The sequence below is a fragment of the Chaetura pelagica genome, unplaced genomic scaffold, assembly GCF_000747805.2.
Source record: "Chaetura pelagica isolate M959 unplaced genomic scaffold, ChaPel_1.0 scaffold269, whole genome shotgun sequence".
In the NCBI taxonomy this organism is placed as follows: domain Eukaryota; kingdom Metazoa; phylum Chordata; class Aves; order Apodiformes; family Apodidae; genus Chaetura; species Chaetura pelagica.
In genome coordinates this window covers 2,332,840-2,344,851 of record NW_009954705.1, presented here as the reverse complement: position 1 = coordinate 2,344,851, position 12,012 = coordinate 2,332,840, and the positions used below count along the sequence as shown (strand labels likewise).

At 38.8% G+C, this 12,012-nt stretch overlaps 1 protein-coding gene across 1 annotated transcript in view; it reads left to right on the top strand.

Annotated features, from left to right (window-relative positions):
- The first annotated feature begins 317 nt into the window (after positions 1-317).
- Positions 318-12,012, top strand: part of HSPH1 (heat shock 105kDa/110kDa protein 1) — a 22,522-nt gene continuing 10,827 nt past the window's right edge. The window contains 7 exon segments of the mRNA XM_010005647.1: positions 318-371; positions 3,541-3,681; positions 5,066-5,188; positions 6,387-6,486; positions 9,234-9,367; positions 10,842-11,086; positions 11,908-12,012. Of these exon segments, the coding sequence (XP_010003949.1) occupies positions 3,655-3,681; positions 5,066-5,188; positions 6,387-6,486; positions 9,234-9,367; positions 10,842-11,086; positions 11,908-12,012 (734 nt within the window). The 5' untranslated portion in view covers positions 318-371; positions 3,541-3,654.

The window sequence follows — 12,012 nt, the reverse complement described above, 5'->3', positions numbered from 1 at the left end:
GGAGCCTCAGCCCCGCAGCGGGAGGTGGCGGTGAAGTTACCGGCCGCCGAGCACAGAGGGGGGAAGGCAGCCTGGTTGTGAGCTCTTTAACTGTGATCATCGCGTTTAACTGTTTGGATGAAACACTGTGGAAAGGCCTGGATTCGTGCCAAGGCTTTGCGATGGATAAGGATCTTCTTGGAGTGTTTTCCCAAAAGGCACTCCAACAGGAAGGCTTAAGTGTTTTATTTGCAACCGTGGGGGATGTGCCCGGGGCAGTCCTCGGCCGCCTTTACCGGCAGCGCTGAATTAATCAGCCTGTTGTTCTTTTCAGATCGGTGGTTTCGTTTGGATCCAAAAACAGAGCTATTGGTGTCTCTGCTAAAAACCAGGTAGGTCATCCCTGGCATTTGTGCTTAACAGTAAATGGGCCAGTGCAAGCTGATTAAAGAGTTTGCTTGCTCTAGTTAAAACCAAACTTCGTTTTCCTTGTCAAGCCTTTTATTTTAGAAACGCTGCACTATAGTACCCTGCTTCCCTAAGGGAAATGCTGGAACGTTACTGTTGCCTGTTTCATTAATGGTAATATTTTCCTCTTGAACACATTCCTTTCTGACAGCTTACAATGGTCGGGTTAGTTTTTCTAATGCTTGTACATAGGATTTTTCTTGTGCTTGAAGGAAAACATATTAAATGTTGTGTATAATTAGATACAAAGGGAGACTCTTGGCTCAGATTCTTAAAGGTGTTTAGGTACCAAACTACCTTTGGTTTCTCTGAAAGGGAAATGCCTGTGTTTTTGAAGATGTGAGCCCTTAGGGTTGTTTTTTTTTAATAGAGGTTCTCTGAAAGGTAGAGACTTTGCTTCATTAAAGTAGTATTTTCAATTGAGAAGGTGAGCATGATTCTGACCAAGCTTAGAACAACTACATGGGATGGTTAAATAAATCCTCAGGTATGGGGCTGTCGGCTGTTACATAATTGCTGCCGGTCTCTCCAGTGGTGAGAGGACTGCAGTGGGTTTCCATGGAGAAAACATGAAAGGAGACTTTTTCCTCTCCACTGTAGTAACACCCCTCTTGATTTTGAACAGCCACAGCAATACGAGCTGCTTAAATGTTCACCAGCACGTGTACACTTTCAGTTACTGATTAACATTTGGAGCAGTAAAGTACATGTATGTGCTTGTGGTTTTTTTCTGTAAATCTCATGTTAACGTTGCTTTTGTTTATTTGACTCCTTCCATGGCCTCCAACATACAAGTTGGAAACTAGTATGATTCATCAGCGTGCAGAAGTGAGTTGTTACTCAAAACAGCAAGTGATCCAAATCCCATCTACTCTCAAGTGTGTTCCAGTATTGTTAGGTTATTCCAGTGAATGCTGTTGAAAATGTGAAGTAAGCTGAAGGTGAAGGACATTCTCTAAAATTGCATCTAAAAGCCTGTATTTGCAGTGATGAACACCTAAGACTAAAGACTGACGTTTATAGGAGCTTACTATATTGAGTCTTTTCATGCTTGGTTGTCTTAGCAGTTGAAACTAATTTTTTTTTGCCAGAAGAGAAGAATGTGATACTTGAAATGATGGAAGATTTCAGAGCATTTATTTGTCTTCTCTGGCTTGGTTCACTAGCTGAGTAAATAGTGTTCTTGTAAATGTTTATTGACACGAACAACTGAGAGTTGTATTATCAGTGTCCTCAAATCAAGGAGCAAAACGATCCCTTTCATTTTAATTATTTTCTTAGTTTAAAAAACAAACAACAACAAAAAAAAGAAAAAAAAAAGAAAAAATGTCCAGTTTTTGACTGGTGAGTTCAACAACGTGATTATGTGCAAAGAGAGCTTATAATATTCAGAGGCATTCTCTAACTTTAACACCTGAGGAGCTGCTGTTGGAGTGAAACTTCAGAGAATTTTTGTTTCCTTTAGGTAAGTCTGGTAGCATTGGAGTTAAGAGTAGTATGTTAGTTAACAAACCATAATTATCAGCCTTCTGAATTGTGACTCAGCCTGAAGATACTAAAACGTGCTACAGACCTAGTGGCATACAGTTAATCTAAAAATACCTTAAGATTGTTCTCTTAAAAAAGGCTCTGAGCTGAATTCTAAATTAGGTTATAAAAGCTACCCAAGGGTTTGTTCTTCTCTGACCACTACATGGCAATAATTATTGCTTCTACATTCTTCAGCAATACAGCTGTGTGTTATGCAGCATTCAAATACCCTGAAGTTATGGCTATGCAAATAAATGAAACCATGCTGGGAGATGTTTGTGGACATGAGAAACTAAATAGTCTTGCGTTAGAGTACTGGAATAGTTCCTGGCATGATTTTTGGCCTCTTCTCACTTGTCCTCTTACTAATAATTGCTGAGCACTGTTTGGTGATTAGAATAAAGCAGGGTTGATTCCCAGTAGGGAATTTGGGTGTGACATCTTTCTCTCCACACACACAGCTTTCTGGAAGTTACTGTTTAATATTATGTATATGGCCTGCTTACTTGTCAGGAAGATTTTCTGTTGCAGAACTGGTATAGTTGCATAGTTTTCTAACGTAAGATGTAGCTCAGATTTTTCACTTCCATGATGGAAAACTTAACATGCAGTAAGAAGCTTAATGTTTTCCTTTGAGAGTTAGTGAATGTTAGAAATCTTCCTCTCTGTGCTCCTAATTTCAATCACTAGCATGCAGTCTGCTGGTTCCTGCCCAAGTCTGGTCTGGACAGAACAATGCACTTGCGTGGTTTCTCTCTAATATTCATTCTACTCTGAGATACTTGCAATATCTCTTTTAGGCCAGTCTAGTTGTCCAATTTCTGTTCTGCCTTGCATTCCTGATAAATAATGTGTCTCTAGATCGGTTTGTTCTGTGGGGAGCTTGAACTTCGGTTTAGAATATACTTTACACTAATGTTGTTACAAAAAAGTGTCATTTTCTTGATGGTGTCTATGTGCTGTATCCTTTTTTGGTCTGATGCAAGAATTTGTGTGACTGCTGGGTAAATGTGAACTGGGAAATGATGAGTTTTAAATGTATCTTGGAAAAATATAAGTGTTGTAATGTGTGGGAAGACTGGAACTTGGTGACTGCAAGAACAGTTGTTTACACTTAATACAATGGAGTTTAAAGTGAACAGCTGGAGGTGAGGTGGTGGGGACTGGAGCGCCAGTTTGCAGGCATTGCAACTACTTGAGAAGCTGGCTCCTAGCTTTAATTATTTTAATTTTATCTAAATTAGGTTGATAAAGTAATAGGCACTATATATAGATCCTGTTATTTTTCACCTAATTGCTTCAAGGTTTTAGAGATAATTGTGTAATCTTCATAGTACTTAATAAATAATGGTCTGTGAGTATCTATGTCTCTGACTGACAATCTTCTATAGTAATGAGCAGACATAAAGTAGCAGATAGTAATTACAGGTATTATAAAAACAGAGATATGACAAGAGTGAGTTTTCATTTTAAAACTTGACTGATGCTTGGGGGCATACAGAGCAGCACTGAACATGGCAGGTTGATTGGGTGAATTTCTAAATATCCTTTATTTCTTTACAGCAAATTACTCATGCCCACAACACAGTATCCAACTTCAAGAGATTCCATGGCCGTGCATTTAATGATCCTTTTGTTCAGAAGGAAAAAGAAAGGTTGAGCTATGATTTGGTTCCCATGAAGAATGGTGGAGTTGGGGTAAAGGTAAATTTGCAATGTATCTTTTTGGGTTTTATAGCTATATTTTAATGTTTACTTTTCAGCACCTAGTCATAAAAATGTGGGTTTTGTTTAATTACCCTAAGGATTTTCTTTGAGCTTTCTCTTAAAGAAGTGCTCTGGTATGAGTAGACAGCTTCAACTTTTAACTACTGGATGTTAGCTGTCAAATTAAGGTTCATTTCTGAGTAATTGCTGAAACAGTTTCCCTGTTGGCAAATTCCACATCCAGCTCCAACATCCTGGCAGAAAAACTGCTAAGATAATTATGAGGTCTTATGGTTTTACTTCAAAGTATTAACCTTTTTTTTCACTCTTTGGAATGCGTTGCGAACAGTCTAACAGTACATGGTTACAAATTTCTTACAATGTAGTTGGAACTCCTCTTTAGGGTAATTGCTACAGGTGAGTGACAAGTTGGTCTTCAGTGGACTGCCTGGTATAAGTTACTTGCAACAAATGTTCAAAACCAGTTTGTACCTCGTTGTAAGTCTGACTCTTGCTTACATTTCGAGGAGCTTGCTGATACAATGTTGGTTTTTTTGTAGAATAGGTGCAGTTAATATCATATTCATTTACAGAAGTGTAGAAAAATATTGATAATGAAACCCTGCTGGCATAACAGATGCTGTTGCTTCACTAATGAAGACCCTATCTTAGGGCCGTGCATTTAAGACTGGGCTGTTCAGAGAACAGTTTTTCTGTTAAAACTGAAATGCTTAACTTTTCTCAAAATTGGACTGTTGTGAATAAAAAGCCAGTGCTGTTCTTAAGAATCAATTGGCACTGTTCTTTAATGGTCACCATTTGTTCTATTACACAGAAAAATGTAATTCAAGACTGATTTGTTGATAAGGGAGCAACGAGTAAACTTTTTGCTGAGCTTCATTTTAAAGTTTGTTTTCTGTGTGTAGGTGAACTGTTGCTCAGTTCTTCCTTTCAGAGACCTTTCATTTACATGAGCAGAAGCATAAAAATGTCAGGGGAATGTAGTCAGAAAGTAATTCTGGATTTTTTTGCAGCAATTTTAAAATTGATTGCTATTTTTACTTTTTTGTCATAATGCTGTGTGACTGTGTCTAACTTTTAGTCACATTTTAGAATTGTCACTTTTTAAATCACTTCCTAGCCATTTCCTTCATCTATAGAGTTGAAATGTTTCTTAATGTTTTCAGTCGGTGAAAATGGACTTACTGTTTCTGCAGACATTCAACTGGGAAATGAAAGAGTAAGCTGAAGTTCTATAAAAGTTAGTTAAGTATGTCATGATTCATTGAGTTAGTCAGCAGTGTATTGAAAAACATTGAATGTAAGTAATTTTTCCTCTAGTTGAAATAATAGCATTATTTTACCTATTTCTTTTATCCAGGTCATGTACATGGATGAGGAGCATATCTTCAGCGTGGAACAGATTTCAGCTATGTTATTAACTAAATTAAAGGAAACTGCAGAGAGTAACCTGAAAAAGCCAGTAACAGACTGTGTTATTTCTGTAAGTAATTGTGGTGCACAGGAACATTGTCTTTTAATTGAAGCTATTGAGGGCATTTTGTTTCTATTCGTGTAGAATGAAAAAAAAACCCGCATAAGCACCTAGAGAGGGATTAATTCTAACTAGCTTTAGAGCTTTTGACTTAACAAAATCCCAAGGCTACTTCCATATTCCAGACTCTGACCCACTTCATGAATTCATTCTCATGGAGAGATGTCTGAACTTTGAGACCCAGAAAATTTCTGGGATCCTGGTGTAAACCCTCCTGCTGCAGCTTTTTGCTGTGACTAATCACACTTATTACTCATTAAATAAACTTCTGATCTAAGTTTAACCTCTGGCAGCTGAAAACCTCAGTTTCTGTCCTGTCTGTTCAGGTTCATCCTCTCAGTAAGGTTTTGTTTGGTTATTTTTCCTTTATGACTGTACAGAAAATGACCCCAGATCAAGGACAGTCATTCCATTGCAAAGTCTGAGTATAAAATAACATCTGCTTCTTTCCTCAATGGCTCTTGGAACAAGCCTGTCTCGTGTTTCATCTAGAAATTTTTGTCTCATTATTAGAAGAGTTTGTTCTCCAGTTGATACCTGAAAAGTTAATTTCTAGTGTTGTAATTTCTGTCCCTGAGGATATCTGAGGTCCCTCTCCAGCCCCAGTGCAAAGAGATCTGTAGCAATTTTTCAACAACATATTCTTTTAGAGTTTCTTACCACTCCTTGCCTGAAATAATTTTGGCCAAAACAGATTATCTTGTTTTAGTTATTCCTTACCTCCCTGGATCTCTCACATCTCACTTAATCACATTCCCTCCCCCCCCCCTTCACTTTCTTGGACTGGAATACATCTACTAATTTTGGTAAAAGTTATTCCATGCCTTTGTCTCTAATACCCAGTTTTGTATTTTGCACCAGTAATTATAGTTCCTAGCATTTTTGTCCAAATAACTAATTTTTTTCTTGCTAGTGTGTGCACATGTAAATTGGCTGATGCTTGCTTAATTCCATCTCAGCTTGATTGAATAGAATATTTAAAGTCTTTAATACAATATTTAGTGCATGTTAAAAGACTTGAAATAAGCAAATATATTCCTCAAAGAGGAGAAACAGATACATTTTTAAAAAAATTAATCTTTTGAAATAAACATTATGATGTTTCATTTTAGGGAAATAACTTCCCAATCTCACCTGTTTTCTTCAGGTTCCATCATTTTTCACAGATGCTGAGAGGAGGTCCCTTCTGGATGCAGCTCAGATTGTTGGATTAAATTGTCTTCGATTAATGAATGACATGACAGCAGGTAAGTAGGGGAAAATAGCGGTTTCTGCAAATGAGAACTGTGATAGAAGGTGTATTTAATTACTTTATGAAACAGGGTTGACCTGAAAAATCAGGCATGAGACATAAACATTCTAAAAACTTGCTGCTCTTCTCTAGGTTTGCTCATGTTTCATTTTAATGTCTTCTGTGTGAAGGGTTAGAGAGATGAAGCTTTGGTGATAGTTATTCCCAACTACTTATTTACAGGTTGCCACATGTGCCTGGACTACTTTTCCTTTTAATTAACCGTCGTATTTTGTGAAAGAAATGTTATGATGCATAGTTGTGGAATTTAGGCACCCAAAGGAAGTTCCTTGGTTAGGCATCAACACTTAGTAATTTCCAAAGCTTTTATCAGTATGATTGTGGTTTTAAAATGCAAACACACAAAGAAAGACAGTTAATTTTCTTTACTAATCTTTTAAAAACTCTAAAAACACATTGGCAGAACCAAGACTTTATTTTATTTGGTCTTTCTTAAAACAAGCATTCTATGCTGTCGTCTTGCATTTTTCTGTTTGCATTTGGTCAGAGAGCATTTGTTTGATGCTTTTTAAATGGCACCATCACTGGCACTTGGTTTTCTGGGGAAGGGGTTGGCAAGTAGAGGTCTTAACCAGAATACAATTACTCTTCTGCTCCCACTGTCCACATTAGTTAGAGAAGCACAGAAGAGTTTACTTTGGGAGAACACTCCATGTGAGCATGTTTGGTGCACCCCAGGGTGATTCATGCTCTTGAATTTTACATGTTATTTATTTTAAGTAATAAAGCCATCTTAAATATGTATTGATGGAGTGGTATCTTAAAACATTTTTCCAGAATCAGTTCCAGATTAGTATCTACATGGTAATTGAGAATATTTCTACCAAATGTAGACATCTTCTGATTATTAAAAATCTTTATGATGAATTTTGTATATTTGCACCTTGTGAAGAGCAAACCTGACCATATATCACTGCAGAAGCCATAGGTGTACTTTCTGTCCTCTAGCTTAATTCTTTGCTTACAATAGCAAAAAAAAAAAATTTAGCAGTCAAAAAAAGAGTACCTTTCCAAACTCTTTCTGTATTGAAGCAGAAGCAATCCTTCACACGCTATTAGAGATGACCTCTCATGATGAGGTGATATAAGCCAACTAAACCCATGACAAAAAGGTGTTTGGCAGAACACATCAGCCCTGTCTTTGGCCATGCTAGACTTCTCAGTAGGGATCTTCAGAAGCTTAGCCATTGGGATGAGCTATCTCCAGAAAAGCACCTAGCTCTTTCATCTCTTAGCAGCACTAGCAGCCTTTTTCTTTACTGTGTAGCACATAGCAGTTCTAATATTCTTATCTTTACCTTGCAAGGCTAATGAGTACTGTCCAAGTTTTTCTGATGTTTTAAATGTATGAGTCTTTGATTATAACTTTGGAGGAGGGGTCCTGGTTTAAAGTAAAGCAGAAAAGAAAAACTGTTTGTTTGTTCTTTAACAAAAGACAAATGCTGTGATCTATCAAATTTTATAGCTTGGAAACAAGGGCAGTGTTTTCAGTCTGCTAAAAACTCAAACGTTACATGAGTGAGAAGACCAAGACCCAGTTTCAATCAGATCTAGATCTCCAGGATGTAACAGTTATATTTAATGAAAAAGCTTCTATTTTTAATTAACCACCTCTTAATGACTGCTTGTGGGAGGGATTACTAAGTTCTGGTATTGGGTTTTTTATAGACCCCAAAGAATCTTCACAGATGAGAGAGTGCACCAACTGCAGGGGAGCTATATTAGACACCAGAATCTATAAATCTCAAGTCTCTGAGCAGTGGGAAACTTGTCTGTCCTTATTCCAGATGGTCTGGAGCTGCTGCTTTGATGTGAGAGGGAGTTGGTGTCCCTTTCTCAAGTGAGAGGATGTCAGTACGACAATGAAACACTGCTCTCCAGAGCATGTATTCACACCCTTCCTTATCACCTTCTTTAATGCTCTGATTCTTTTGCCTGATAATCTGTCTAGGATCCTGGCTCTTGTCTTCAGCTTGGGATTTTTTTGTCCTACACAAATGTATGTTCTTGCACATTCTTTCTCATGCCAAAATTTCAGCTCTTCCTAGTAGCCAAAAATCTCTGGGATTTTATTTGTCTTCAGTTCCTGCATCAGCCTCTTGCCCAGCTTTGACATAGCTATCCATCAGAACAAATACTGCTGCAAAACTGTTCTGTCCTTGGACTTCATCCTACACACACCACTGACTTCTGTTTTACACTTCTCATGCACTTCCCAAGCTGTCCCTGCCTAATACTCTGTATAGACTGAGATTCTTCTTTTTTTGTAGCCTCTGCTGACCGTTTATACCTTTCTCAGGCAAATCTTTCATGCCTGGGAGTTATTCCTTGTAAATACAAAACTGGGTTTGGATTTTGTTGTAAAGATGTTCTGTGTTTCTGATTACTATGCAAAGCTAAAATCCAAGTTGTTAATTAACAGATCAAAGTAGAAAAACCCCCAAACAGGGTCTTGCATGCTTAAACACTTAGAGAGCAAATACATGATTTTTTTACTTCTTAGATCCTACAACATGCAGTAATGGAATCAAGCTTACATGTCGGTAAGACCTTTTACAGGTGTATGTCTGGATTGGTCTTGCTGCTCTTGATCCTGTAGCTTAATATTCTCTCAGATGTGCTGGTATGCAATTGAAGACTCACTAGAGAGTGCATTGATAATATCTGACACTTGCTTTGCAGTGGCTCTGAATTATGGAATTTATAAACAAGACCTTCCTGCTCCTGAAGAGAAGCCACGGATAGTTGTGTTTGTTGACATGGGGCATTCTGCATTTCAAGTATCAGCCTGTGCATTCAACAAGAGTAAACTAAAGGTAGTAAAGATTAAATGAAAACAAAAGGTTTTATGACACATGAGAATCAAGTAGCCTATAAACCTGCCTTGTTTTTAGAATTGGAAGTGGCATTCAGAGAGTGTAAGGACACTGATAAAAATATTTTACCTTTCAGTTTATTAAAATGGTTTCAAAGAGAGGCTGTAAATACCTTGCAGTGCACCTGCATAAGATACACAGTGGCTATCTTTTAGTTTGTTTTAACTAAATGGATGTAGGTATGGATTAAAATTGTGAATCACAGACTGATCAGAGTTAGAAGGGACCCTGAAGACCATCCAGTTCAACCCCTCTGCTAGAGCAGGATTACCTGCAGTAAATCACACAGGAACACATCCAGGTGGGTTTTGAATGTCTTCAGAGAAGGAGACTCCACAGCCTCTCTGGGCAGCCTGTTCCAGTGCTCTGTTGCCCTTACAGAATGCTGAGGATTGTCACCTGGTTACTTAGTCTTGCTGCCACTGTAAAAATGAAGACCATTTTTTGGCTGATGTGGTTGATGGAAATATTTAAGTCTGTGTATTGAAAGCTGGGCTGAGTTCTCCTAACCCTGTGGAGTAGTTGACACCCTAGAGGGAAGGGATGCTATGCAGGGGGACCTCAACAGACTTGAGAGAAGGGCCAGTGCCAACCTCATGAAGTTCAACAAGGCCAAGTGCAGGGTACCAACCTTGGCACAACCCCAGGCACAAATACAGACTGGGGGAAGAATGGCTGGAGAGCAGTCCTGAGGAGAAGGATTTGGGGGTGGTAGTAGATAAGAAGCTTGACATGAGCCACCAGTGTGTGCTGGAGCCCAGAGAGTAACTGCATCCTGGGCTGCATCAAAAGAAGTGTGGCCAGCAGGGCCAGGGAGGTGATTCTGCCCCTCTGCTCTGGTGAGACCCCACCTGGAATACTGTGTACAGCTCTGGTGTCCTCAGCACAGGAAAGACATGGAGCTGTTGGAGAGGGTCCAGAGAAGGGCCACCAAGGCGATCAAAGGGCTGAAGCACCTCTGCTATGAAAGACAGGCTGAGGGAGTTTGGGGTATTTCACCTGAGGAAGAGAAGGCTCTGGCAGGATGTTATAGCAGCCTTCCAGTGCCTGAAGGGGCTACAGGAAAGCTGGGGAGGGACTTTTCACTAGAGAAGGCAGTGATAGGACAAGGGGTAATGGCTTTAAACTGAAAGAGGGGAGATTTAAGTTACATATCAGGAAGAAATTCTTCAACATGAGAGTTACAAGGTGCTGGAACAGGTTGCCCAGGGAGGTTGTAGAACCCCCCCTCTCTGGAGGTGTTTTAGGACAGGTTGGATGAGGCTTTGTGCAGCCTGGTCTAGTGGAAGGTTGGAACCTGATGATCTTTAAGGTCCCTTCCAACCTTGACCATTCTATGATTCTAATATTGGAAGGCTGCTATTCCATTTGATTTCTACTGAGCATAAGACCAAAATGTGTTCTTTCAAACCAGGTACTTGGCACAGCATTTGACCCATTCCTAGGTGGAAGAAACTTTGATGGAAAGTTAGTAGATTACTTTTGTGCAGAAATCAAAGCAAAGTACAAACTGGATCCAAAAACAAAAGTACGAGCTCTGCTGCGTCTATATCAGGAATGTGAGAAGCTGAAGAAACTAATGAGTTCAAATAGCACAGACATTCCCCTAAATATTGAGTGTTTCATGAATGATACTGATGTATCTGGGAAGATGAACAGGTGAGTTCTATACAAGACAATTTTGATGACTATTTCTAAAATAAGTGTTTCTTTCAGTTTTTTAAAAACTTCTGGTGCTGAACTCATGTGCAAGTGCTGAATAGCTGTAGCATATTCATAATGCTAGAATAACTAAAGCTATGAAATGTAGTGCTCAGCTGCCTGAGCAATTTTTTTGTTGTGTAATAATGCATGGATAAGAAGCTTGGGTTCCCTTCGTTGAATGACACATTCTTAAAACCATGGGTTGATGTATGCAGAGCAGATGCAGGGAGATTGGCTGCATATTTAGGCCTCCTGTGTATTTTAGGTAACCTAAATCCCATATTGCTCTTCAGCAATTGAAGCTTTGTTCCTTTTTTTTCTGTTCTTACTCTGCTATGGATGTTGGCAGAGAAATGGAGGACAGAAATGGTGCTTATAAAGGATGACTTGATTATGGCCTGAGTGTAACTGAAGCCTGTGTCTCTTGCACATATTCACAGGCACAACTTAATTTGTAGTCACTGTTAGTCCTGTAACCACTACCAAGAGAGTGGTTGGTGTGTTGGGTTTTTCCCTTCCCTCCAGTATTTAAGCAACATTTTTTTCATTGTAATGGAAGTACCACTTTTTTCTTTATTCGTACCTGTAACCTCTACTGAGAGGCAAATATCTAGCACTGCCCAAACAATACCTTTATCTTATTTAACTACATTGATCACAGCATAGGAAAATCTGTAAGCCTTGTCTATGGTTTTTACAGCATTAACTCTGTGGTGTACTTACCACACCTTCTCAACATCCATTGCATCTATGATTAATTACATTTCTTTCCTTAGGTCACAATTTGAAGAATTGTGTGCTGACCTGCTGCAGAGGATAGAGATGCCTCTGCTGTCATTAATGGAACAAACACAACTGAAAGTGGAAGATGTGACTGCTGT